General features: G+C 50.0%; 1 protein-coding gene across 10 annotated transcripts in view; it reads right to left on the reverse strand.

The window, feature by feature from the left end:
• Positions 1-26,986, reverse strand: part of ESYT3 (extended synaptotagmin 3) — a 73,031-nt gene that overhangs the window by 15,511 nt on the left and 30,534 nt on the right. For 8 of the 10 annotated variants that reach the window (XR_014300521.1, XM_082690465.1, XM_082690466.1 and 5 more), the window contains exons 2-10: positions 14,077-14,118; positions 12,125-12,259; positions 8,748-8,824; positions 7,424-7,490; positions 6,714-6,803; positions 6,154-6,209; positions 4,573-4,693; positions 2,251-2,421; positions 1,549-1,631 (exon numbers count right to left, since the gene is read on the reverse strand). Coding sequence is in view for 9 of the 10 variants with exons in the window: in XM_082690460.1 (XP_082546586.1) it covers positions 1,549-1,631; positions 2,251-2,421; positions 4,573-4,693; positions 6,154-6,209; positions 6,714-6,803; positions 7,424-7,490; positions 8,748-8,824; positions 12,125-12,259; positions 14,077-14,118 (842 nt within the window). In the remaining variant the exon portion in view is untranslated. Of the gene's footprint in view, positions 1-1,548; positions 1,632-2,250; positions 2,422-4,572; positions 4,694-6,153; positions 6,210-6,713; positions 6,804-7,423; positions 7,491-8,747; positions 8,825-12,124; positions 12,260-13,377; positions 13,463-14,076; positions 14,119-26,986 lie in introns of all 10 variants that reach the window. The other 2 variants (XM_082690464.1, XM_082690463.1) reach the window with 1 other exon arrangement.

A 26,986-nucleotide genomic window follows, 5' to 3' on the forward strand; every position in this document is an offset into this window, starting at 1 on the left:
GAATTTAGCTTCCCTGTCCTGTGCCCTCTAAATGCCAGTAGTAGCACCTTCCACAGTCATTGTAACAACCACAAATGCCCCTCCAGCACCTCTCCAGATGCTCTCCAAGGGGTAAGTATAGTTGGCATGGGTGTGAGAGGAGGTACCAGCCACACTCACAGTGTGCCTCCACCTACCCAACCCAAGCCCAAATAGATGATCCCGATAGCCAGTGGGGAGACTGTGTAGGTGTTAGAAATGTGCTTGAGCTCAGAACACACTTGAAATCAGTTACATCAACTACAAGCCACACTTCTAATCTGCAACAATACAAAACCTGCAGCTTTTTCCATTAAGATGAAAAGAAAAATAATATCTGGTGGTAAGCTGTTTCTTAGGCTGTCAGATCATGTCCCTCACATTTTGCTTTGTTTCTGCTTTTAAAATAACTTGTTCATGGAAATAAGCTAAACAATACAGCAGTGTGAAAATTTGGTTAACTCTCTTTTCTGCCTCCCAATCCCAACCTCCTGGAATGAACAGTGTGAACAGCCTGCTCTGTGGCTTCCATGCTCTTCTCTGCTCACACAGACCCGTACTCAAGAGTCCTCCCTGCAGAAATGAATCAAACCGCACAGGTCACTTCCAACTGCTTCCCCCACCCCTATACTGGCATCGTCCAGGTCAATACACACAGATCCTTCTACTCATCATTTTTTTAAAGCTGCAGAATAGGGGCGCCTGGGTGGCTCAGGGTTAAAGCCTCTGCCTTTGGCTCAGGTCATGATCCCAAGGTCCTGAGATTGAGCCCAGCATGGGGCTCTCTGCTCAGCAGGGAGCCTGCTTCCACCTCTCTCTCTATCTGCCTGCCTCTCTGCCTACTTGTGATCTCTGCCTGTCAAATAAATAAAATCTTAAAAAAAAAAAAAAAAAAGCGGCAGACTATCCTGTAGTTTGGCAATGGCAAATTTATTCAAACATTTTCAACCAGTGTCCTCTGAGGCTGGTAGGCTCTGGACTATTCATGTTTCCAGCCTTTTTTGTTTTGCCACCACAGTTTTGCTCATTGTAGAGCATTTCAGGTATAATGCTTTTACTTTACAGGAGATTCCTGGAAGTGGGGCTAATGGGCCAAAAGACATAAATTTGGAGTTTCTACAGCCAGCCCCAGCTTAGCCATTTCAGTTCTCCCACAGCCCTGAGTTTGGGTTCTTCCCCAGAGCAAGTGGCCAGGGCTCTTGGCACAGGGTACCTGCCCACCATGCCAGCCTTGCCCCTACGACTGTTCCAAATGGGGACTTCTACATCATTAGGAGTGCAGGAAGCAGAGCCCATGGTACACAGACCTTGGGGTCTTCAGTATCCCCATGGCCCAGCTTAGGGCTGGCACTCAGACCTCTAGGAAGGAGGTTAGCAGTAGAACCATGAAACAATGAAGCTGGCTGCCTAACACAGTCACTGTGTCAGTGTAACCAAGCCAGGATTGCAGGTCACTGAGGTGGAAGCAGGGGTGTTGTGTCCCAAGGGCCAGCCCAGTGCCCCCAGGCCCAGCTCAGCCCTCCTCCTCACCTGCCCAGGAAGTCATCCCTGTCGGGATCTTCATCATACAGGTCTACCTCCAGGTCCTGCCCAGGGACTTCATACACTATAAACTGTAAGGAAAGACAGGTGACTTGGTCTGCAGCCCACAATGGCTGATGAAGCAGACCTCAAGCATGACCCAAGGAGAATCAAATTCCAGCTCTGCCACCTGCCAGTGCAGAGCCCTGGGTGTATTCCTGCCTTCCAGTGCTTTTGAAGAATCCCACCTCTAAGAATGGAATAATGTCCTCTTGCAGGATGGGGAGGATTTGGGTGGGTGCTCGGGATGGTGGCTGCTGTGTGTTCTGCATGGGACTCGCAGCTTCTGGAGCACTGAACAGGCTGTGTGTACTGCCTTTCAAGTAGTAGCAATTGTGGGTGAATTTAAGGGAGAACATTAAGCTCCTGGTGTCAGGCTCTGGCAGGGGAGATTGAGAGGATCTGGGCAGAACAGATTCTGTCTTTTCCTCTGGTTTGAAAAATTTCAAGCTGTCTGGTAGGGAAGGGAGGTGGGAATTCCCTCCAGCAGGGCCACAGCAGCCCCCCTCTGGAAGCCTGGTGGATGTGGGAAATCGGCCCACTCCTCTAGCCTACTGTTGCCCATGGGTACGTGAGGCCCTCCCTCGTTCGGACCCAGCATGACCCAGCATGAAGCCTGGAGGGCGTCAAAAGTAGCCAGGAGACCCTCACCTCAAATACCTCATTCCAGGTGGGGTTCAGGTTCTTGTAGATGGTCCTACTCCGGAAATGCTGTAGGCCAATGCTCACCTTGGCGTAGGGGTCTGACTTGCCTCGGATCCCTAGGAAGCTGTCCTTCTGAGCCAGCATCTCGGCCTCCAGCAAATGGACTCTGATCACTCCCTGGAAAATGCCCCAGCCCAGGGCTCACAGCTGCTTCCTGAGCTGTGCCAGCCCTCAAGGCCCACAGCACTGGGGCCAAAGCCATCAGACATCATCCCAGTCCCATCTCACTTGCTCCAGGTTCAGATGAAAAACAGAAGCCAGATCTGGCAATCTCCTCGCCATACAGCAAGTGATATCAGGGCCCAGGGCTCTGTCCATTGCATCATGATGCCCGGTCCCCCTTCCTGGCCTTCCTGACCTCACTTGGCTCCAATCTGCCATGTGACTGGCTTGTTTAACTGCAGCCATTTCCTCCTGTGCCAACAACCACCATCTGAGGAGGTTTCCTCCTATACTCCTCACCCTCCCCACCCCACCCAATAACATGCATGTAGACCAAGTTGAAGTCATTTTTTTTTCTGACACCCAGGGGTACTCTCCCCTGTGGGGACTGCCTGCTGTGGGCAGTGGGGTCCCTGTGCTCATAAAGGCCCCGCACTGACTCCCACTCCATCCCCACATTCAGCTTTGTCCTGAGGCAGAACAAACCACAAGACTTAGGAAATACAATTCATGGGGCCAATAAGGGCTCCTGCCTGGAACCGTTTTTCTTCTTCTTCTTCGTTTTTTTTTTTTTAAATATCAGTAGATATGTGTACACTTATGATAAGCGCTGAGGAACTGCTAAACTGCTGAATCACTTTACTATACATCTGAAACTAATCTAACACTCTATGTTAACTATACTGGAATTAAAGTAAAAGAAAAAAATACCAGGAGATACATTTCCATTTATCCTTTGACCCAGCAATCCCACTGCTAGTTCTCAAAGGATACTGGTAAAAATATAAAAAGACACATACAAGGCTACTCATGACAGCACTATTGGTAATAGTCAAAGACTGACACAACTCACTGTCCATCAGAACTAGCTAAGTAACACAGCACACTCACGCCGTGGAGTACAGTGCGGCTGTGAGGAGAAGGGCCCTGTCCACGCTGTCACTGAGTGGTGCCCGTGACGTATGGAGTGATAAAAGCAAGGTGGAGAAAACTGTAGTTCATTGCCATCCATCAGAGAAGGGGAATGGGAATGTAATTAGATATGCACACAACTGCTCATATTAGAAAAGGAACAGTGGGGGGATAAACCATTACTTAAAGGAGGAGGGTGGTGGTTAGGTGGAGGGAACAAGGGATAGAAGTCAGACTCCTTGAAACAGAATTTGTTTTTTATATTAGATTTTAGAAGCTTGCAAATATTTTACATGGTGGTAAAAGGAAGTTATGGTCAAAATTAAGCCCTAAAAATAGAAAATAGAATGAAATAGAATGAAACCTAAGTGTAAATATTCATGGCCAGTTGTCACAAATACACAAAACTATCCCAAGTGAGTTTAAATCATAGCAGCTTCCCAGGACATCTTGGGAATCTACCCCAAGGACAGACTGTTTTCAGTAATGGTGATGCAGGTGATGGGATTGAACTGTTATTCTAAGATTGCCCCACGCAGTGCGGGCTAAAGCCCACATCACTATGGCAAGGCTGTGAGGACGCCTGTACTCTGTCTCCCTGGACAGCCCAGGCCTCCCCTGTGTGCCGCTGCAGCAGACCGATGCCTCTGACATTGCGCTGATGGTGAAATGGGCACGTCCCCCTCTCCTGAGCCCTAACTGCCAGTCCTGAAGGGCACCTCCTGTAGGGAGGCCATGTGTCTGTCCTCAGAGGCCTCCCAATCAGGGCCCAGGATAGAGGGGGCAGTGGGGCTGAGCACATAATAAAGCCCCCCATCCTGTGCTGACTCAATATTTTCTCCTGGGGATTCTTTCCACCCCCAAATGATGGGAGTCAGGAGAGCCTCATGGAAGAGAGGATGGGAGCCTCCTGGAGTTTCCTCAGGACGGGGGTAACTACCCACAGTCCCCAACCCAGGCTGCAGCTGGGACCAGGATCCAGGAAGGAATGCCACCTGGGCTCTGCCTCTCCCTAGATGGGTGGCTTTGGGCAAACCAGTCAACCTTCTCAAGATTCAGTCTTCCTCCAACAGAATAAGGAAGCCATGCTCTCACAGGACAGAGACAATTGTCATCTGAGAATGCATTCCCTCTGCAGGCCCATCCATCCGTCAGTCCCAGGCCCCGTGCTCCGTGGCTGGTGCTGGTACTCACACAGGGCAGAGGGAAGAGCAGGTTGGTCACGTCCAGCCCCTTCTTCACAGGCACAGTTACACGATTGGGCAGCACCAGGTGGGCAGCAATGAGTTCCTCCAGCAGGCTGTCTGACACCTCACTGGGGACATGGGCATGGCCAGCTGTAGAGGGGTGGCATTGCCTTCCCCCAGGTTACCTGCCCCGCCACCCAGCCCCAGAACTGGAACCAGGAGCAGAGTTGGTGGGCTGGGCCCTGCCTGGGAGAGACCAGCCCTGACTCCAGCCTGCCTGGCTTGGAGGGGCTTACATTTTGACAGCACCCAACCACCCCTTTTCCCCATCTTGCTTTGTTCTCTGAGGCATCACGGAGGGGTAGCTAAGAGGGATGACCTGGAGCCTGTGTGCCAATCTTGGCTCCATCGCCCATGAGCTGTGAGGCCTTGGGTAAGTTGCTGACTTCTCTGGACCAGTTTCCTCATCTCTAAACTGAGGATATTAACACTACCTCCTAGGGTTGTTACAAGGAGTTAAAACACGGAAAGTGCAGAGAATGGTGCCCGGTGCACAGTAAGTGCTACCTAAGTGTTTGCTCCCGTGGCCCTCCTACTCCCTGACATCCCATCAAAATTCTGTTTACTGCCTGACTCTCTCTCCCCAGTAGAGCAGTAGGGATAGTGCCGAGAACAGGACTAGCACACACTAGATACTCAGTAAACATCTGTTGAACGACACCACGTACAAGTGGATTCTCTGAATCCAGGGGGCCAAGATGGGGGGAGAACATCCTCAGTGAGGGAGCCCGGGGTCCCTCCTGCAGGCAGGGGAGGTGCCTGACCTCGGAAAGCCCCAGCTTGCCCTGGTCAGTCCAACCATCCTTCCCTCATGGGGAATTGGGTCCATGTGGGGTCAGAGCCCTCCTCTGCTCCTACCTGGGGGCCTGAGGCCCTGCGTGCAGCAGCCCCTAGATCCAGTCCCCTGAATGTGAAATCTCCCAGACCGGCTTCTCTTCACTAGCCTCTGCTGTGACAGCAGCTCCCTGTGACCATGGTTGGGTGAGGCCTTGTGGGCTTCTCGCCACCCACTTGGCTGGGGGAGGGGAGTGCAGCTGCAAGGAGGACGTCATGCGTGTTCCTGCCCACTGTGCCACCGCACACTCCTGAGTGTTCTCCCAAAACCATGACACAGAAGAAGCAGGCTCCCCTTTCAGGGAGGAAGAGCCCAGAGGGGCACAGGAAATTGTCTGAAATCACACAGTGCTGAGTGACCGAGCCTGGAGCCTGGTCTGGCCGGGGCTGGTTACAGAGCCTGTGCTCTCGGTAGGCCCCAGGGCCTCCCCCAGGACATCTCATCTGGCCAGCGTGTGCCCGTGCATTTGAATGTGTGCTTGCATGTTCTGGGGGCAGCACTGCCGGCCTCCTGCTCCCCCTCCAAACACACCACCCCTCCTCCCTCCGGAGCAGGGCCAGCTTGGTGCCAGCCCCAGTCTACATGCAGGGGCCGGGAAGGAGGGCACCGCCGCTGGGCAGCTCCAGTCACTGGCTGCCCACTACTGAGGGCCCCGCTCTGGGGGTCTGCCCGCCGTTCCCACAGCGCACTTACTTGATTCCTGGTGCATCCAGCAGGTTGGTCAGGCCTGTCCAGTTGATCTGCAGATGCTGCAGGGGCAGAGGGAGGCTGTTAGACCGGAAGAAGCCAGAAGCCCAAGGCTGAGTCCCTTGGCCAAGCCCCTGGCGCCCACCAGCAGGTAGAACACAGCCACTGTGGGGGGCACCTCCAGGGGGGTGTCAGGCAAATGAGGGCACCTCTTAGTCTTACGCAGGCCTCAGTCTGCCGCCTCCCTGCTGGGACCACACAGGAGTGGGGCTGTGCACAGGGCCACAGGCCGGCCCGGACTGAGAGGTCTCAGAGACACACTCCCCTCCACCTTGGACCCTCTGTGTGACCTGGGCAAGCCATTCTTGCGAGCTATTTCTTGCTTTTGGGTTTAGAGCAGAGTGGAGCACCTCAGGCCGCCTAAGATGACAGGACATGAGGAGTGTGGGGTACCCGGGTCTAGGTTGGTGTAGGCAGTTCTATTCTTGGGTTCACATTAGCACCTGGGGCCCGGCAGGCGAGTGCTTACTCCCCCAAACAGGCCTAGGACTCTCCTTGGCACCCACCGGCTTTTGAAGGAAGAACACGGTCACAGCTCCCACGAAGGGCTTGTCCACCAGGAGGGGCTCCAAGATGACCCGCAGCGTGCCCTGCAACTGGATGGGCACAGAGGACGCACGCAGGACCTCAGCCTCTCCCTGCACCGGTACTCAGCCGAGGCCACCTGTCTTGCTCATGCCCATGCCACCCCCAAATGTCAGGACCACCTCAGGGGACAGAAACCTGCACATGGCTGCCACTCCTCTGCTGGCTACCAAGGGCCATGAGCTAGCTGCCCCTGCCATCCGCTAGTGCTCCAGCCTGAGGGGCCTGCAGCCCTGCCCCAATCTCCAGCCAGCCCAGCCAGGCAGGCCCTGGTGCCAGTACGCCACCTCTGCCATAAGCTCTTTCCCCCTCCTCCGTCCACCTAGTTTCTAAGCACTGGCTCTGCATCACTCCATAAATAGAACGTCTCCCTTCCCGCCCCACTGAGGGGGACTCTTAGAGAGGCAGGTGTGGGGCCACAGGGCCAAGCAGAAGGTTGGTAAAGCCCAGTCGCCACTTTCCAGCCGTGTGACCTCAGGCCTGGAGTCTTGGGATGATCAGTCCCTGTGTGGTGTCCTCCCCTTCCCTGCTGCCTGCTCCAGTGTGAGCCTGCTTCCCCCTGCCCGGCCTCCCGCCCCAGGGGCAGGAAGCGGGGGTAAGGGGGTGGGCAGTGCCACCAGGTTCCACATACCTGAATCCCATTCACACCAGCCTGTATCTTCTGCAGCTCTGCACTGATTTCACAGTCCCCGATGTAGCTGAAAGTGGGGAGGAAGAAGGAAGGCCGAAAGGAAAGGCAGGTCCACCAGTCAGAGAGACCAGGAAACTTGCCCCGGGCCATACAGCCCAAGCTCAGGCATCCAGTCACCAACCCTGAGCCAAGCATCACCAGGCTATGGCCTCCCCCAAAGCCTGAGCTGGCTGAGAAGCTACATGTGTGCCAGAGGACCCTGGTGGATCTGGTGGCAGAACCTTGGAGCCAGGCGTGCCCAATAACCATCATCTTCACACATCCCCCAGATGGGGACAGGTATTCCCAGAGCTGACTCCTATCTACCCGATATGCTCTCAGTGCCAGCCTCTGGGCTATAAAAATAAGACACTGGAGAGGAATGCAACATTCTGGAACTTTCAGAGTTAATCATTGGTCCTTTATTTATTTATTTATTAAACTGATTTATTTTAGAGAGAGAGAACAAGTGAGTACATGGGGGAAGGGCAGAGGGAGAGAATCTTCAAGCAGAGTCCTCACTGAGCACAGAGCTGGACCCCACCATTGTTGAAATCATAACTTAAGCCAAAACAGAGCCGGACTCTCATCTGACTGAGCCACCCACGAACCCCTAATCCTTGCTCCTTTAAAGCACAATTAAAACCTTACCACCTCCAGGAAGACTACCTGGATTGAATGTCCCTTTTCTCAGACTCCAGCTTGCTACAAACATCATTCAGAAGAGGTACCTTTGCCCAACCTACTGAACTAGACACAAGGATGTATCTTTGCATCCTTGTTTTCCTGACGCTTCAGAGTCCAGTTCTCCCACGGATCTCATAGCCTGTGCTCAGAGCTCCCTGGGCCTTACCACAAGTCCCCACATCATGTTGTTGTACTTGCTCCCTCTTTCCACATCCTCTTTAAGGCAGCTGGTCTGAGCATCCAGGTAACTAGCTGTGACCTCCAAGAAAACTCTGCTGCCTGGGCCTTGGTATCCAAGAGCCTACCTGGTGCCAATTCTTATGGGACAATCTGGGCCTAGGCTGAGGGGTCAACCAGCAGTGGCTTCCCTGGGACTGTCCATTCTCCTGATACTCTTTCCTGTCCCAAGCAGGGACCCTGTGCTCCTGCCCAGGGTGGGGTGTGTGTGTGTGTGTGTGCACTCACGTGCACGCGCGCTGTGAGATGCTTTCCCACCCCAAATCAGAACATAAACTACACTACTCCATCTTCAAGCTGACTGTTCTCACACGGCATACCCCGTACCCTACACCTGGCCCGCATGGGCAAAATGGCTCACCATATCTGCAAGTCCAGGACTACCCGTCTCCTGTTGCGTTGGTTAGTGTGTGCCTTGACGCCGTTGACCCGGGGGCACTGGAAGAGATGCCAGAGGGATGGGTGAGCAGGGATCTCGCAGCAAGGGGTGGCTGCCGGCCCCTGCCCGGCACTGGGCTTTGATCGCAATAACATGACCACCACAATTCTGGGATGGGGCACAAAAAGAGAAATTCACACTGTGGCCCGTCTGTCCTCAGACCTATGATACCTCCCTCCCTAGAATGTGTACCCTTCCTTCTCTCTCTCTCCTACCACAGATATTTACAGAGTACCCGCTCTGTGCCAGGCACTGGACCAAGAACAAGGTAAGGAGCAAGACAGGCTAAAGCTTCCCCTCATGGGTTGGAAGCCCAGCAGAGGAGACAATGGTGGGGGAGGGCATGAGGAGGCGCAGTCCCTGCTGTCACATAGGGGTCGGGGGACTTCAGGAGTACCTTCCTTGTGGCAGGCCAGGGTTAGAGAAGATTTTTGGAAGAGGTGGCACTTAAATAGTTCTGGCCTATGAGTAGGAGTTGGCCCCCCAAGGGCAAGAGAAGAAGGCAGGGTCCCTAGCTCAGGGGAGCTGACCCTAGAAATTAAAGTATCCCATACCAGGGCTGAGCGCTGAGCTCCTAGGTGATCTCCCCCACCTCACTTCTCTCTTTGCCTCCCATCAGGAGGCTAGTGGGCACTGGAATGGGCTCTGGTTAGTATTTACCAAGAATAAAAGAGAAGTATCATTTGAATTTGAGTTACATGCATGCTGAAGTAATTGGGGTGGAGGCCACTAATGTTTGCAATCTGTTTAAAATACATTAAAAAAAAGATGAGGAGGAAAAATAGATGTGTGGATATGTGCTAAAGCAAATATAGCAAAAGGTTAGTGGCTATACAATCCAAACGGTCCACGGCATAATACTGGCACATCTTCTGCAGGTTTGAGATTTTTCACAATGAAATGTTGGAGAAAAAAAATTCAATCAATCATACTAGAGAAGATTCCATTATCTTTCTATTCTCTCCTTAGAAAGTGACATTGACAGGGCATCTGGGTGGCTCAGTCAGTTAAGTGTCTGCCTTTGGCCTCAGGTCATGATTCCAGGGTCCTGGGATCAAGCCTCACATTAGGCTCCCTGCTCAGCAAGGAGCCTGCTTCTCCCTCTCCCTTTCCCTTTCCTTCTGTGTGCACGAGCTCTCTCCCGCGCTCTCTCTCTCTCTCAAGTAAACAAAGTCTTAAAAAAAAAAATGACATTTACAAATGCATTGTCACATGAAAAGCTTATCAAAAAGTACAGAGACCACAGATTCAGGGGAAAAAAGTAGTACAGGGACAACTTGAGCAGTTAATTAAAATCATCACGTGGTTTTTCCCGAACTTGTGATATGTGTGGTATGTCAGCTTTTTTTTTTTTTTTTTAAAGATTTTATTTATTTATTTGACAGGCAGAGATCACAAGTAGGCTGAGAGGCAGGCAGAGAGAGAGAAGGAGGAAGCAGGCTCCCTGCCGAGCAGAGAGCCCGATGCGGGGCTCGATCCCAGGACCCTGGGATCATGACCTGAGCCGAAGGCAGAGGCTTTAACCCACTGAGCCACCCAGGCGCCCCGTATGTCAGCTTTTTTAAGTGTTTAATTTTCTGTGGTTTATTTTCCCATTCTTTCTTTCTTTCTTTTTTTTTTTTTTAAGATTTATCCATTCATTTGGCAGACAGAAATCACAAGGAGGCAGAGAGGCAGGCAGAGAGAAAGGAGGAAGCAGGCTCCCCGCTGAGCAGAGAGCCCGACACGGGGCTCGATCCCAGGACCCTGGGATCATGACCTGAGCCAAAGGCAGAGGCCCTAACCCACTGAGCCACCCAGGCGCCTCGTATTTTCCCATTCTTTCTCATATTTATTTAATATTCACTTTTGTCCTGGTTTTACATTTTAAATTTTATGTTCTTTTTCTTTCAGAGGGTCCCCCAATCACAGGAGCTTCAGGCCGCATGGCACCTGGCTGTACCCTGGCCTCCAAGACCTACCAAGGCCTAGATGGTAAAGACCCAGAAAAGCCAGCGGCAGCCTGGGGAGGAGGCTGGGGCGCTGTAAGGGACCACCCGCAGCCTGGGACCACTGTGGGGCCTGCTTCTGCTGTGGTGAGGGATGGCTTCCCAGCAGCACCACCTCCCACAGGCATCCGGCTCTGCTCTACAGCGGTCCACCCACTGCTTAGCTCCTAGCCTGCTGAGTCCAAATGCAGGATCCCTCCCAGCAGTCCTCCCAGATGACCACAACCCCTGCACCCCTCCACTCCCGAGTTCATGCATTCCTCCAGCATGGTGAGTACAATGCCATGGGGTGGCCCACCAGTTTGGGTGTCTGTCTCTATAACAGAACACTGACCTTCCCAAAGGCAGGGGCATAAGTCACACCCATTTCTGCCTACGGGTCCTCCTTGCACATAGCCATGCTCCATATGCGGACATGAATGAAGCAGAGAATGAATAAAGGAACTCATAGATGCTGAGACAGACCAGTCCAGGCCAAGTCTGAGAGGCACAGACTAGAATCTCCAGGGGCCAGGCATGCCTGCTGTGCTCCCCACTCAGGTAGCCAGTGGGGCAGGCTGGCCTGCACCCTGACACCTGCCTGTCCCCCAGCAGGGCAGATGCCAGTGTACCTGGTTTACCAAGGGGTGGACATCAGGCAGTTCTCTGCCTGTGGGAGGCAGCTCTTCTTAGGTAAACCCAATGCCCAATGTGGAGCTCAAATTCACAACCCCGAGATCAAGAGGCACATGCTCTACTGACTGAGCCAAATGACAAAAATAAGACACACCAATGGGGCAGCAGAAGTGGGGCAAAAGGGTGGAGTAGGAAGCTGTCAACAATAGGGAGAGACATGATGTTGGGTATGTCAAAAGCAAACTTCTTTTATCCTGGGTCGCCCATTAGCTTCACAGAACTAGTGCCGGGCTTGTGATGCTAACTAACAGAACCGATCACCTGGTAGAGAACTCTCCCCTACCTTGGGGCACTGTCTCCCCGTGTGGATATCTGTTCTTCCTCGCTGATGCCCCAGCAAGCCATACTTGGACATCTTCTTATCTGACTGGCTTCTACTGCACAGCATGTTTTCCAAATTTGGCTCAAGAAAAGTGGACTTGTTTCCCACCTTTCCTTTTTGTTCTAACCCAGGCTTCCTTTGCACCTGCAAGGATGGCGGTGCTGGGACTTGGGGGTGTGGGGTCTACACTTGGGCCAAGAGGCTGAAAAGTGCACATGGGGAGGTCCCCTGGGGTATTTTCAGGCAGGCAGGGTCTGGGACAGGGAAAAGACTACATGGAAGATCCAGGCTCCCCCTCCTGAGACATCACCCACCTTTTGTCCGAAGTAGAGCTTGGTGAAGGTGAAGGTTCTTAAGTGGATGCTCTTCTCCCGGATCTTGGGCTCGAGTTTCTCCCGGAACTTGTTTTCCATGATCATGCTCAGGTAGGGCCAGGTCTGAGAGATGATCTGTGCCAAGAGGAGGCTCTTGGGGGTCAGGTCTGTTTCCCCAACAAGATCCAGGCCTGCCCAGGACAACCTGACCCAGGCGTGGGGGTCCCGTGGCCCTTACGCTGCAGCACCCACAGGCCTGCCTGCCCACCCACTGACCCACCTATCCGTCTATCTGTCCATCAGACATCGCATAACTCCAGCAGTGCTTCTCACACCTGCCCAGGCAGTGGGAACCCAAGATTTGGTGCTCTTTTGCAGAGCACCATGAAACAGTCACTAAACATAGTATTATGAAACTTCTCGTTCTGTGCTAAAACAGAAGCTATCAAAGGCAACACTGTGGTGTAATCAACAAGTAGCAGGTGCCATGGGGGGTGGGGAAGAGACGTGGGGAGGAGGGGTGCCAGTGAGGGGTACGAAGGGAGCAGCAGCAGCAGTTCTGTCTGGGGCAAAGTCTTCTCCCTTTCCTTCTCCTGGACCTGGGTCATAGTTCACAAGATGCACCTTGCATTCCCCAGACCCATCATGAGAGGAGCCTGAGGCAGTGATGTTTCAGGGCTTTACCACTTCCATCTCTATTAAGAGCCCCCTTAGGGCTGGTCCCATCTTCCTGACTCCCTGCTTTGTGGTCTGCTGAGTGCATCTTGAGCACAAAGTTCTTTGGGACACAAGCAGTACCCCCATGTAGAGTCCGTCTACACAACTGTATCGCCATCCATGCCCTGAGCAGAGGGCAGGAGCTTGGTCCAACCAGTCACAAGTCCCCAGCACCTTGTGTGCGACTCACTGTCAATGCAAGAAAGGACAGAGCATACAAGTGCACCCATGAACTGGTGGACATGCAGGCAGGAAGAACAAGGTCTGTCCCAGGGGCCCTGGGCCCTGCATTAGTCCACAGAAACCAGGTGACTCATCTGAAAGGAGTCCGCACTTCCTCCAACTTCTGTCTGCCAGCTGGGAGCAGCTTCTGACCCACATGGCAATGACATATCTGGTAACACGAGACTATCGGCCTTGGCTCAAAAACCATCAGAAAGTCCTTTTTTATACCTAAACTCAAGTCATTCCTGCTATGGACTTTTCCAACCGAACAGAGGCAAGGTCTCTATAGAAAAAGTCCTGAATCAGGATACCTGAGTGGGTGGGAAGGAACTAGAGTTTCCACATCTAGGAGACAGTTTTGGACTCATCAGGCAGGGGCAGACTCTGTTTCCTCATCTGTAAGAAAAGGCCAGACCAGGAGTCTCAGAGCCAGGCCCTCCCAGGGCTTCCCGCAGCAGGCCCCAAGGGTGTGACCAGCAGGATCCAACAACAGTGGTCATACTGATGATGACAGTGTTCCTGACCTCTGGGCCCTGTGGCGCTTTCATTACCTGAGGGATCCTCACAACCTCCCAAGGCAGGGACCATAATTATCCCCACGCAGATGAGGGACCGGCTCTGAAAGGCTAGTCACCCTGTGGGAGGGTGCCGAGTCATTGGAGGCAGATCTCGGCTGGCCACAGGCAAAGGGCAGCTGGGGTGAGATACCACCCTCCTCTCCTGGGAGGCCCTGATCCTGGCCTCCTGGCCGGATCTCCTTATCCGGGCTGCATTTTTCTCTATACTTCCTGGTGTTTTCTAACATTTCTGCTCTGCCTGTGCATTAATTTCACGCTAAAGAAAGATGTTTGTTTTTTAAAGAGAGTCACTGGCAAGGAGAAGAACCCTGAGGGTTACTGCCAGCAGGCCTTTGTGGCACAGCTCCCATCCAGGGTGGGGTCACTGAGCCCAGGGGCACCAAGGGGACCAGGCCCAGGAGGCCGGCCCCGGCAGGCCCACCTCAGCCTTACCTTGTTGGCCCACTCGACCCGCTCCACATCCGGGAAGTGGATCTAGGGAACAGAAGGCGCTAGGGTAAGTCAGACTCAGCCCGTGCCTCCCCCTATCCCCCAGACCCTGCCTCGAAGCCAGCGGTTCCCGCTCCCACCCCACGTTTGCCTCTGCTCTGCCTCCCCACCCCCGCTCAGCACTCGCCAGGCACCGACCAGGAGACTTGGCCAGCCCTGCCCTGGGGCACACTGTCCGGTGGGGCAGGTGACAAGCGGCCAGACCGCACCAATGATGCCCCAAGGCTCGCAGGTAGGCGGCTCTGGGCAGACTGCACCCAGCAGCCAGGAGGCTGGAAGGGCGGAGCCAGAACCCCCTGTTTGCTTATGCAAATAAGCCCCGCCTTCTGGGGGGGAAATGTGGAATCCCCACCGGCTCCGCTCCTCGCCAATTCCGTCCTGCTTAGTCTTTTAATGACACAATTAATTGCCACTTCCGTCCTCCATAGTCTTTTAATGACACAAGTAATCGTGGCCTCTGGAGAGAAATTAGAAAACTGTAGGTGAGCAGAAGGAAAGACTTTTTTCTTTTCTTTTCTTTTTCTTAAAGATTTCACATATTTATTTGACAGAGATCATAAGTAGGCAGAGAGCCAGGCAGAGTTGGTCCGGCCGAGCAGAGAGCCCGAAGCGGGGCTCCATCCAAGGACTCCGGGATCGCGACCCCAGCCAAAGCAGAGGATTTAACCCACTGAGCCACCCAGGGACCCCAAAGACATATTTTTTTTCAAGATTTTATTTATTTATTTGACAGAGAGAGAGATCACAAGTAGGCAGAGAAGCAGGCAGAGAGAGAGAGGAGGAAGCAGGCTCCCTGCTGAGCAGAGAGCAGAGAGCCCGATGCGGGATTCGATCCCGGGACCCCGAGATCATGACCCGAGCAGAAGGCAGCGACTTAACCCACTTGAGCCACCCAGGTGCCCCCACCCCCGACATTTTTATCGGAGAGTGCTGAGTGACAACCACCATTAACAAGTGTCTCCTTCCAGCCTCTTATAGAAATAAGCATATGTAGTTTTCACAGAAATTGAGGTCAGTGTTTGGTTGTCTGCTTTTTTTTTTTTTTTTTAAGATTTTATTTATTTATTTGACAGAGAGAAATCACAAGCAGGCAGAGAGGCAGGCAGAGAGAGAGAGAGGAGGAAGCAGGCTCTCTGCTGAGCAGAGAGCCCAATGCGGGACTCGATCCCAGTACCCCGAGATCATGACCTGAGCCGAAGGCAGCGGCCTAACCCACTGAGCCACCCAGGTGCCCCGTGGTTGTCTGCTTTTTTCAGTTAGCAGCAGGTAGGATGGTGGTGATTCCTAAGGTAACAATTGCCAATCCGAAAGGCTTGGAAAGGGGATCATGCTGTTTGCCTAGGCAACAGGAGAATGGGGAGCACCCCTACCCAGCAGGCCAGATCCTGTTCTCACACAGGGAGCTTCCTTCAAGTCACAGCCCCCAGCCACATCCCTGGGTTGCCTGGCAGGGGGGCGGGCTGCGAGGGGCTGGGCAGAGGGGTGAGGGGGTGACGATCCTATCAGCTAACCTTTGCACGACCTGATTCTGACAGTTCTGAATCCCTTCCCTGCCAGAGGCTCAATCTCCACCAGTATCTGCTGAGCTTCTCATAGACACCCCAGCCCAGCCCCAAGGTTTTCAAGGACAAATGGGCAAGACCACTGGTGCCTGGCACAAAACGTGATCAGTAAAATGGCAGCAATGGCCATTTCTGTTGCCAAGTCCTCAGAGCACAGACCAACTCAGGATCACATTCATGGTGGGCAGAGGACCTCCCAAGGTCAGGAAAGGAAACATGTCCATTCAGTTCACATACCTAGTGCACACCAGGCCTTGGGGTAGCTCTGGGGGTGCCCTGAAGGCCCAAACATAGACTCTGGCATAGAACACTATGCCCAGGAGTATAGAGTAATTTAATTCCTTTAGGAATCTGACTTTTTAAAAAAAGATTTGGAGTAGGGAGAAGGTGCTGAGGGAGAGAGGGAGGAAGAGAGAATCCTAAGCAGACTCCCTGCTGAGTGTGGAACCCAGTGCAGAGCTAGATGTCACGACCCTGAGATCATGACCCAACCCTGAGATCATGACCCGAGCCGTTATCAAGGGTGGGTGACTTAACTGACTGAGCTACCCAGATGCCTCTTAGGAGCAGTTTTTTTTGTTTTTTTGTTTTTTGTTTTTAAGATTTTCTTTATTTATTTGACAGAGATCACAAGTAGGCAGAGAGGCAGGCAGAGAGAGAGGAGGAAGCAGGCTCCCTGCTGAGCAAAGAGCCAGATGTGGGGCTCAATCCCAGGACCCTGGGAGCATGAAGGCAGAGGCTTTAACCCCTTAGGAGCAGTTTTTAACAGCCTTGAGAAGTCAGAGAAGCCCAGTGCTTCTGGGACTCCCAGAACATCCAGCCCTTCTTCTAGCCTCAGTTTCCCCAGTTCTGGACAATGATACATATTAACTTGAAGAAACATCTAATATTCCCAGGTGCTAAAGGAAAATCACTGCCTGGTTCCCAGAGGAGGAGCTGGCCCAGGCCATAGGAACAGAAGGGAAAGAGGGGAAAGGGATCTGGGGGAAGTGGGCAGGAACTACGGCTGGCCCATCCAGCTCACTGGGGAGCAGCAGCCTATTCACCAGACACTCCCTGCTGCTGCCACCCTGGGTTAGGTTCCAAGCCCCTAAGAGGCAAAGGGAGCTGAGGCCTTTCATTGCTCTGTATCACTCGTCCCAGCACTGACAGAACAACTCCATGTGGGGCTGAAACTGACATCCCCATCTCTTTGATTGCTCCATTCATCACCATCTTCAACTTCACTTCTTCCAGGAAGCCTTTCCTGATCTCTCAAGTCAGAGACAGGTGTCCCTACTAGGTATCTGCCAGTTCTGCATTGCGGCTTTTAATAGACCTCTTTAGAGCTGCTGGGTCTTACTGCCTTCCTCCTTACTAGCCTGTAAGCTCTAGTGGGCTGACCTATTAGTGCCTGACCCCAGCATGTGACTATCTTAATAAATATTTGTGGAATGAATGAACACATAAATGAATGCAAGCTTCTTGCCTTCCAACAGCTCCCAGGCTAGTAAAGGAAGCAGGCAATTAACAAACCATTCTAGTACAGGATCATACCAAGGTGCAGGGAGTGGGACCCTCACAGAGGAGAAAGGTGGGCTTTCCCTGGCACCCTTATGCCTCTTCTGCCAAGCCAGCTGGCTGGACCCCTCCCTCTCCTCTTTCCATCCTGACCACTGTACTCCCATTTTGCCCCTGGGCACACCTGATATGTATATCCCCTCCACCTCCTATCACACCTCTCCAGGGGAGGACCTAGGGGGAGGTTCTGCACCACGGGGAGCTAGTTCTGATCTCCTGCACCCTGGAAAAGTGATCCAGCCTGGCAGGTCCTATCCTGGCCACATTTGGGAGCCAGTCAGACTCCCAGACTCAGATTCCTGAGCTGCCTTTCACACCTACTGAATCAGAGTGTTTCCAGGTGGGGCCTTGCAATTTATTTTTAACCAGCTCCTGGCATGATTCTGGAGATCCGGCAGAGTTGGTTGTGAAATATCAATGACTAGCCCAGCCCTTGCATTAGAGTGGCCCACACTCACACTGACTGTGTGGGCAGCAGCGGAGTGCCCGGGGCCCGCACTGTTTTCATGTTCTCTTGGCCAGCCACACTAGTGTTTGAGGCTCCTTGCTAAGACACTCCTCTAGAGAACAAGTCTGAATGCCCTGATGAGAGCAATTCAGGCCAAGAAAATAAGGGATCATCAAGTCAGCCTCTTCTGCCTCAGGCACCCGGCTGGCTCCTCTCTGCCTGAATCTCAGCACCCGTCAGGACTCCCCAGTGAGCCAAATCCTGAGCCAGGCCACCTTCTCTGTGACTGCTGCAGAGTAAGTCCTGGGCCAGGGAATGACATCAGAGAGGCAGACACTTACTGAACAACTACTCAGCACCAATTCTCCCTGGAGACCAAGGAGTCTTTTTTTCCATTATAATTGGCCTTTTAAAACACTCTTTCCCTACTTCAAATTCTCGAAATTATTTCATGTTTTTAATCTGTTGACTTTATATTTTAGCTCTGTACTTAGGTCTTCAGTCTGTCTGAAAGTTTTATAGCAGGTAGGATAGGTATAGAATTTCATTTCTCTCCAAACTCTCACTAAGACAATTTTTAAATAACACATATCTAAAAAAAAAAAAAAAAAAGAAAAAGAAAAAAAAAATTCCATCTTTCCTCCTGATTTGTGAAGCGACTTTTCTCATATGTCAGCTTCTCATGTGTACTCTGGTGTGTTTCTGGACTTGGCAAGGAACTCCATGGTCTGAGTGCCTGTTTCCTGCCAGCACCACACCATACTAATCACTGTAGCTTTGCAGCATGACCCAAGGTAGGGGGGCTCCTGTTTGCTTTTCTTATTCAAACCAACTGAGCTAATAGTATTTATGCTTCCAAAATGAATTTTAGAATCTTGTCCATCTTCCCTCCAATAATCCTCCTGGGATTTTATATATTTGTGGGAGAACAGATAGCTTTACGATATTAAGTTTTGCATCCACGAACAGAATATTTTCCCTTATTAATTTACATCTGATTGTATTCACATTTAAGATCATAAGTCTTTCTTTATAAAAATCCCGTTTTTTTGTTAGATTACTTAGGTGATTTTTTTTAAGATTTTATTTATTTATTTGAGAGAGACAGAGAGAGCATGAGCGAGGAGAAGGTCAGAGAGAGGAGCAGACTCCCCGTGGAGCTGGGAGCCCGATGCGGGACTTGATCCCGGGACTCCAGGATCATGACCTGAGCCGAAGGCAGTCGTCCAACCAACTGAGCCACCCAGGCGTCCCTACTTAGGAGATTTTATGGTTATTAAAAATGGTATTTCATTTTCTGTGCAACTTTGTTGAAATTTGTTGTTGGTTCTAATTGTTCATTAATTCTCATACGTTATTTATATATAATCTCCAATAACCTTTTTTTTTTCTTATCTTTATCCTTCTTATTTTTCTTAAGTTTGTCTTCATTGGCCAAGCGCTCTGGTACCACACCAAACAGTGGTGGTGACAGCAAGCAGCTCTATCTTGTTCCTGACATCAAACAGAAGTTTTTCCATGAAGTGTGTTTTTCGCTGTAGATTTTTAGAGGAAAGCTATCAGATTGAGGATGTTCTTTTCGATAGCTAAATTTTCAAGAGCTTTCGTTAGAAATGGGTATTGAGGGCGCCTGGGTGGCTCAGTGGTTAAGCCGCTGCCTTCGGCTCAGGTCATGATCTCAAGGTCCTGGGATCGAGTCCCGCATCGGGCTCTCTGCTCAGCAGGGAGCCTGCTTCCTCCTCTCTCTCTGCCTACTTGTGATTTCTCTCTGTCAAATAAATAAATAAAATCTTTAAAAAAAAGAAAAGAAAAAGAAATGGGTATTGAGGGACACCTGGGTGGCTCAGTGGGTTAAACCTCTGCCTTCAGCTCAGGTCATGATCTCAAGGTCCTGGGATCGAGTCCCGCATCGGGCTCCCTGCTGAGCAGGGAGCCTTCCCCCTCTCCCTCTGCTGCTCCCCCTGCTTGTGCTCTCTCTCCTCTCACTCTCTGTCAAATAAATAAATTCTTTAAAAAAAAAAAAAGAAAAGAAATGGGTATTGAACTACATTCAACGCTTTCTCAAATCTATTGGGATAATTGTGTTATTTTTCCCTTTCACCCATTAAGGTGGCCAACTTAAGTGATTTCTTAATAAAACAAAACCATCTCTAGTTCTTGGGATAAGCCCCATTTGAAGCAGTACATTTAGTTAGCCTGATATCACATTTAGGTTTTATACACTCACGATTCAAAGTGATATCTACAATTTTTGTTTTTGTACAATCCATACCTAGTTTTGGTATAAAGATTTTATAATAAATTATAACACTAGTGATAAAGCTTTTCCATATCCTGTTTTCTGAAACAACTTATAAATAATAGGAATTACCCAATCAGTGAACGTTAGTGTTTCTTACCTATAAAGCCATCATAGCCTGAGGCTCTTGGAGTGGGAAATTACATTTTCTCTCTTCAGTGGTTAATGGTGTATTCAAGGTCTCCTTATCTCTTATTGTGGTAACCTGGGCATTTCTAGAAATGTATCTAGTTCAACTATGTTTTCAAATGTATTGATATATATTCTTTTATATTTTATTATTTTTAATCTGCTTTATCTGTAGTTACTTCTGTGTTTTCATTCCAGATTTTATTTTCATCTTTTTCTATTAATAGATCAAGCTCGACTAAGATTTTGCCCATTGCACTAATCTTTTCATAGAACTAACTTCAGTTGTCATTCTTTCTCCTTTACATTTATAATCAAAATTTTTGTTCATTTTCACAATTATATGTATTAATTCTTTCTCTATTCCTTTGATCTAAATCTGTTGCTCTTTTATGTTCTTAGAGTTGAAGAATTTATTTCAGTTTTTGGTTTATTCAAATTCAAACTTATAAATTCCCCTATGATTTTTGCCATTGTATTTTATCATTATTCAGCTTCCTGTCTTTTCATAATTTCTATTACAATTACTTTTCAAACAATGATTTTTAAATAATGATATTTTTAAATATGTAGACATATGAGATTTCTAAGGCTATTTATTGTTTTCTGATTCCTTTTCTTTATGGTCTGCACAGTCTGTAGGATAGCAATCCACTGGAATATATTGATAATTCCTTTGTGGCCTAGTAATGATTAATTCCTGTGGCTACTCCATATATGATCAAGTTATTAACCATGTCCTTTGTAAAAAAAAAAAAAAAAATCATGCCCTCCCAATATTCTTTTTTTTTTTTTTTTTTTTAAGATTTTATTTATTTAAGAGAGAGACAGTGAGAGAGAGCATGAGCAAGGCGAAGATCAGAGGGAGAAGCAGACTCCGCATGGAGCTGGGAGCCCGATGCGGGACCTGATCCCAGGACTCCAGGATCATGACCTGAGCCGAAGGCAGTCGTCCAACCAACTGAGCCACCCAGGCGTCCCCTTCCCAATATTCTTTATCCTTGTTTCCTCTTTGTCTACTTGATGTATCATTTTCAGAGAGGAATGTGTTAGAATTGCCAAGCCCAGCTATGGATTTATCTACTTCTCTGTGCAGTTCTCTTGGGCTGTTGGTTTACATTTCAGGTTTATTTTATGCAGCACATACATGTCCATGATTGCTGTGTTACCTTTTTCATGCTATATGCTATAACATCCTGGTCTTTAGGATGTACCCAAGTTACATTCTATTTTGTCTAATATGAAAATTGCCATTCTCCCTTACTTTTGTTTCAGATTTGCCCAGTTGTATCTTTTTCCACCCTATTTTCAAACTTTTTTGGTTCATGTTATCTCATGTCACTTAAAACTCACCTTAATTCCTTATCAGCCCCATTGTACTGATGAGGAAAGTAAGGCTCAGAAGGGTTGCTCATAGTCACCAGCTATGGAGTCCAGAGCTGAGACACAGACCCAGGTCCATCTTACCACCAATTCTGTACTTCGGCACCTGGCTGCTCTCACTCCTCTTAAGAAGACTTTATGGACGACTATGTTTTCCTCTTTTACAGAAAGTCTAATTTAGCAGAGGATTGCCCTCATGGTACCTGAGTCTTCACTGGTACACCATGCTTTATAGTTTACAAAGGACATTCTATAGATACTTTCATTTCACCTTCCTAATACTCCATAAGGTGCACAGCAAAGGCACAATCATCCCCATTTTACAGATGAGGAGAGGCTCAGAGACCAGTTGGTACCCGCCCAGATCACCCAGGTGACGGGAACTCACATTTCACCTGCAAACAATTTGAGCCCAGCCTACAAACTTTTTCTCCCCGCCTGCTGCACCTGAAGTGTCAGCACGTGAGGTCCACATCTTAGTGTACAAGTATTCCTTGTGCATTTAAAATTTCACCTCTGACAGCCTCAGTTTTCTCATCCACAAGATGGGTACAATGCTGCCAGTTTCACAGAGTCCCTGAGATGAGTAAATAAGACAATGCATGTGTGGTGCTCGGTCCCCTCCCTGGCTCAGTACAAATGCTCCAGAAGTGGTGACCGTTGTTGGCAGTTGTCAGTTGCCCGAGATGCAGACACTCAGCCACCTCTGTCCTCGGGTACATGACAAGAACAATGTCTCCTGGGCTATGTGTCCAGCTCTGTCTGATCCAAAGTCCGGTAAATTGTCTATGGGATCTCCAGATGCCTGTGGCTCAGCGCTTTGGGAAGCCACACAGAAGGGAGAAGAGAAAATGAGAGAACACAGTGAAGGTGCCTGAGGCCAGAGAAGGAAGGCAGTTGAGGATAGTTTTCTTAGCCTCTGCTGATTGGCTGAGGGGTACGCTGCAGACAGCCTGGGTCCAATGCCCAGGAGGCACCTGCATGAAACTGCCCAATGTGGGGAGGGCTCCACAGTGAGACCTGGCAGAGGGACCCGTTCAGAGCCTCTCTGCGTGTTTTTCCTCCCTAAACAAAGGAAGGGAAGGCAGAAAAAGACTGGAGGCCTGTGCTCAGGCTGAGTCCTGAAATCACTGAACTTTTATTCCAATACCTCACAAGGCTGGGGATCCCTGAGACCAGCTGGCTGGGAGACACCCACAGTTCCTGGCATTGCAAAGGGCCAGACTCAGGCAGGGGTTTCAACCTTTTGTGTGTACAAGACCTCCACCTGGAGAGTCCCTTAAAACGTGGATTCTTGGTGAGGGCGCTCAGAGATTCTGATCCAGGAACCTGAAGCCTTTGGGCAGGGGCCCGGAAACTTTATCTTTAACCAGCTCCCTGGTTGTTCTGATTGAGGTGGTGGAGAGTGTGGGACAGTGAGTGCTCAGGGCTTGCTGGAGGACCTGCTCAGGCCCTGGAAGAAAGTGGCTCCTCCACTCTCTGCGGCTCCTGACTAGGGCTCCAAAGTCACAGTCTGTGTCTCCAGCTGTCATTCTTGGGAGAATACTGCTTTGTCATAAAATTCTTACCAGCAGCTTATGGACCTTGATTCTTTTACAAAGGGAGTATCTTTTGTGCCACAATGAGCAAGGGGAGGCAAGAGCTAGCAGATAAAAAATACCATTAGTCTGCCTGGCTTTTTTGGGTGCTGCCCCCGCCCCTAAAGTGTGAGCCACTTCCACTCCCCAGCTGCTTTCTCTAGCCAGACCCCAGGAGTAAGAAGTACTGCCGGGGGGTCCCTGAGGAGCAGGGTCTGGTCCTGACCCCTTCTCTGCAGCCTCAGGTTTCTCCTTGATGAGGGAGCAGGAGGCTGGCTGAGGACAAAGCAAGAGCTGGCGCCTTGCAACCCCCCCCCCCTTTTTCTTCATCCGCTCCCCTCCACAGGTGTAGCATTCCTCAGGCACCCCTGACTGCCATAAAGTGATAAATAGTTAACCTGCTGAGATCACAATCCTGCAAGACAGGAGTCTCCCTTGGTTTGCAAATTTCTTTGAGATTACAACAAAGAAGTTACCTTATCAATAGCCCAATCTCCAAGGACACAGAACTCAGTTTTTCAAGTCAAATGTCACCCTCCCCTCCATAAAACCTAAGGAGGCAGAGGTAGAAGGAAAGGTAAATAAAGTTAAATTTCTTCTAAACCTAAATCTCATTAACAAGGATGTTTGATAGCAGGGATGTAACATTCCACCAGACTCCTAGAACCTCCTCACCCCACCGAACCTGACTTAGGTTCTGGGACTTCATCATCCTCATTGAGGGAAGTGAGGCTGCCATGCCTCTGCTCCCCAGGTCTACAACCAGGAGATGATGAATGCGAATCCCCCACAATAGAGACACACTCAGAACTCTAGCACCGTTCATACCCCAGACCATGACCACTACCCTGACTGATGTACTACAGGTGTGAGCACCAGGACCCTGGCTGCCTGCCCTTCCCCCTCCAGTGCCTCTCAGAGAACCTTAGAAAGGTGGGGGGGGGGGGGGCTCACCCAGCCCCTGAGGTCTCCCTAATGCTGACTCACATCTGCTGTTAGTGTGCATACGCCAAAGCCTCCCAGCATGGCTCATGTTTTGATGACAGCAGTTTTTAGGCAATGGAGGTAACGAGAGCTCAGAACAGAGAGATAGACTAAAGCAAAGTCAAGTCCAAAACAGAATTCCAGGCTCGCAGAGGCCAAGACCAGGGCCCTGCACATCAATGCTTCATCTCCAGGTGGTTGTGTGCTTTATCTCGTAAACCCTTTAGGAAAAATGATCCCACTGCAGTGACGCAATGAGCCAGAGGGATGCCTGCAGCCATCAGAGCAGGAGCCCAGGCAGGACTCACAGCCAGGCTGGGAGGCCCGGGCGGCAGCTTTGGGTCACCAGACCCTCTCAGGAGGCAGGGGGTGTAGGACAGCTGCACTTAAAGGGCCTGCCTGTCACCAGGCCAATCTGGCTCCCTCCCTGTCACAGGGATGGTAACTCCTCCCATGTGAGCAACCTTGGACCGACCTGCAGATGTAGAGAGGTACAGAGAAGGCCTGTGAGTCTCCTTGTACCTCAAAAACCTGAGACATGCGCCCTCAGAATGATGCAGACACAGCCACAGAATCACACGTACACACAAGGACACAACCTCTTTGCTTGGACAAAAGCCTCACAGTTCTCTGCACCAGTGGGCATATTGTTACGCTCACACGCCCGCAGACTCAAACTGCTGCGGCCAACTCCCTCCCACACTCAGAGAGGAGAGGAGCCCCCTCACTCCAAGTATCCCCCAGGGAAGTCCGACACAGGGAGGCCCTGTGGCTCTGGTCTTCCCAGACAGGCTCCCGCCCCGTTGTTCCTATTTGGTGGTTCCGCCTCTGCTGGAAAATGGTCCCTTATTTCACATACTTTTTTCCTGGTGAAGCCCAGCCTTTGACCCATTTTCCCTCTGTTCTTGAGGGATAAACATTTAACCATAAAAACGGCTTCTAGGGCGCCTGGGTGGCTCAGTGGATTAAAGCTTCTGCCTTTGGCTCAGGTCATGATCCCAGAGTCCCACATCAGGTTCTCTGCTCAGCAGGGAGCCTGCTTCTCCATCTCTCTCTGCCTGCCTCTCTGCCTGCTTGTGATCTCTGTCAAATAAATAAATAAATTCTTTAAAAAAACCAAAACAACAAATGGCTTCTAAATATGTCCACTGTTCTACTTTAAATCTCCTGGCTAAACGTGCTTTAAAGGAAAAATTTTTGCCAACTTGAAATACTGCCTAATGCTGTATTTAAGGCTCTTTAACAACACACCTGGCCCGCAGACCGGCCTGAGTCACCTGGACCCAGGAGGAGGACACCGAGTGGGTAAGACTGCAAAGGCAGCCACTGGGGACAAGAATCCTGGAGACAAGAGCCTGTCCCCTTTGCTGAGGAAGGAGGGCTTGCTGCACAGAGGGGCTGCCCTTAGCTGTCCACAGAGGTGTTTTCTTCAAGGAGACCTGCGAGTAATTGTGGGTGACCAGAGAGTTCCATCAGACAGTTGGGTTTGGTAATGCCCAAAGGTTAAAAATAAAAAAGTATCTTTTTGCTTATCGACTAGTATAGGCATTCCTCAGAGATACTGCAGGTTTGGTTCTAGATCATTGGGATGAAGTGACTATTACAATAAAATAAGTCAAATGTATTTTTCAGTTTCCCATATAAAAGCTATGTTTACCCTATACTGTAGTCTATTAAGTGTACAATAGTATTACGTTAAAAAATGTACATACCTTAATTTAAAAAATACTTTATTGCTATAAATGCTATCCATCCCTGAGCTTTCAGGGAGTCATACTCACTAATCACAGATCACCAAATATAATGATGATGAAAAAGTCTGAAATACTGCAAGGATTACCAACATGTGACACAGGGACATAAAGTGAGCAAATGCTGTTGGAAAAATGTGTTGATAGACTTGCTCGATGCGGGGTTGCCACAAACCTTCAATTTGTTTAAAAAAAAAATGCAATTATCTGCAAAGTATAATAAAATGATGTATGCCTTAGAATACCAAAAAGTATAATTGCTGATGCTGATGAGGCCACAGTGAAGAGGGAATGAGAATCGTTAAGGTGTTCCTAAGCATTTTTTCAAAATGATTTTATTTATTTATTTGGGAGAAAGAGAGAGCACAAGCATGAGCATAGAGAGGGGGAGAGAAAGAGGGAGAAGCAGGTTCCCTGGACCCCGAGATCATGACCTGAGCCAAAGGCAGATGCTTAACCGACTGAGCCACCCGGGATCCCAGGTGTTCCTAATCATTGACGTGAGTTTAACATGTAGGAATCCATGGTAAGGAACTTGGGAAACATGGACTAAGATTCCTACCCTGTAGGGCCCGAGGGACAGACTTCTCCTGAGCACCTACTGTGTACTGGGCACCAAGCAAGGAACTGAGAAAACAGACGTGAGCAGGAAACACACCTTTATCCTAGAAGAGCATTCAGTCTGGAGGAAAAGTCAGACACAAAAATCAGGTGCAAGTGCAGAAAGGCTCCGGATGCTGTGGGGGCCCCGAGGAGTAGGATCTGAGAGTGGGGGGGCCTGAGCTTGGACTTGAAGGAAAAGTCAAGGGAGCCAGGCTGGCAGATCAGGGGGAGAAAATCCAGACAGATCTAGGAGAAGCTGCCTGCCTCGGCTACCCATAAGAGGAGGACATGCTGGGAAATAACAGATCATCAATGCTAGTGAAATGGTTCAGCAGCGCAGGGTACATTCATGTGAAGGATAGCATAATCCTTAAACAGGGTTTTTGGGAGAAGGTTGGTAATATAATATTACAAACAAAAATATAGGAAAAAGAAAAAAGGCACAAGTTTTTTAAAGAACTGTTTTATACACCTTCCATACAAAAGAAGTACACGCAAATAGAACGGTGTGTTTCTGAGTGGAGGGACTGTAAACACTTGTCCTAATTCTCTTAGGC

Source organism: Mustela nivalis, assembly GCF_964662115.1.
Source record: "Mustela nivalis genome assembly, chromosome: 1".
NCBI lineage: Eukaryota > Metazoa > Chordata > Mammalia > Carnivora > Mustelidae > Mustela > Mustela nivalis.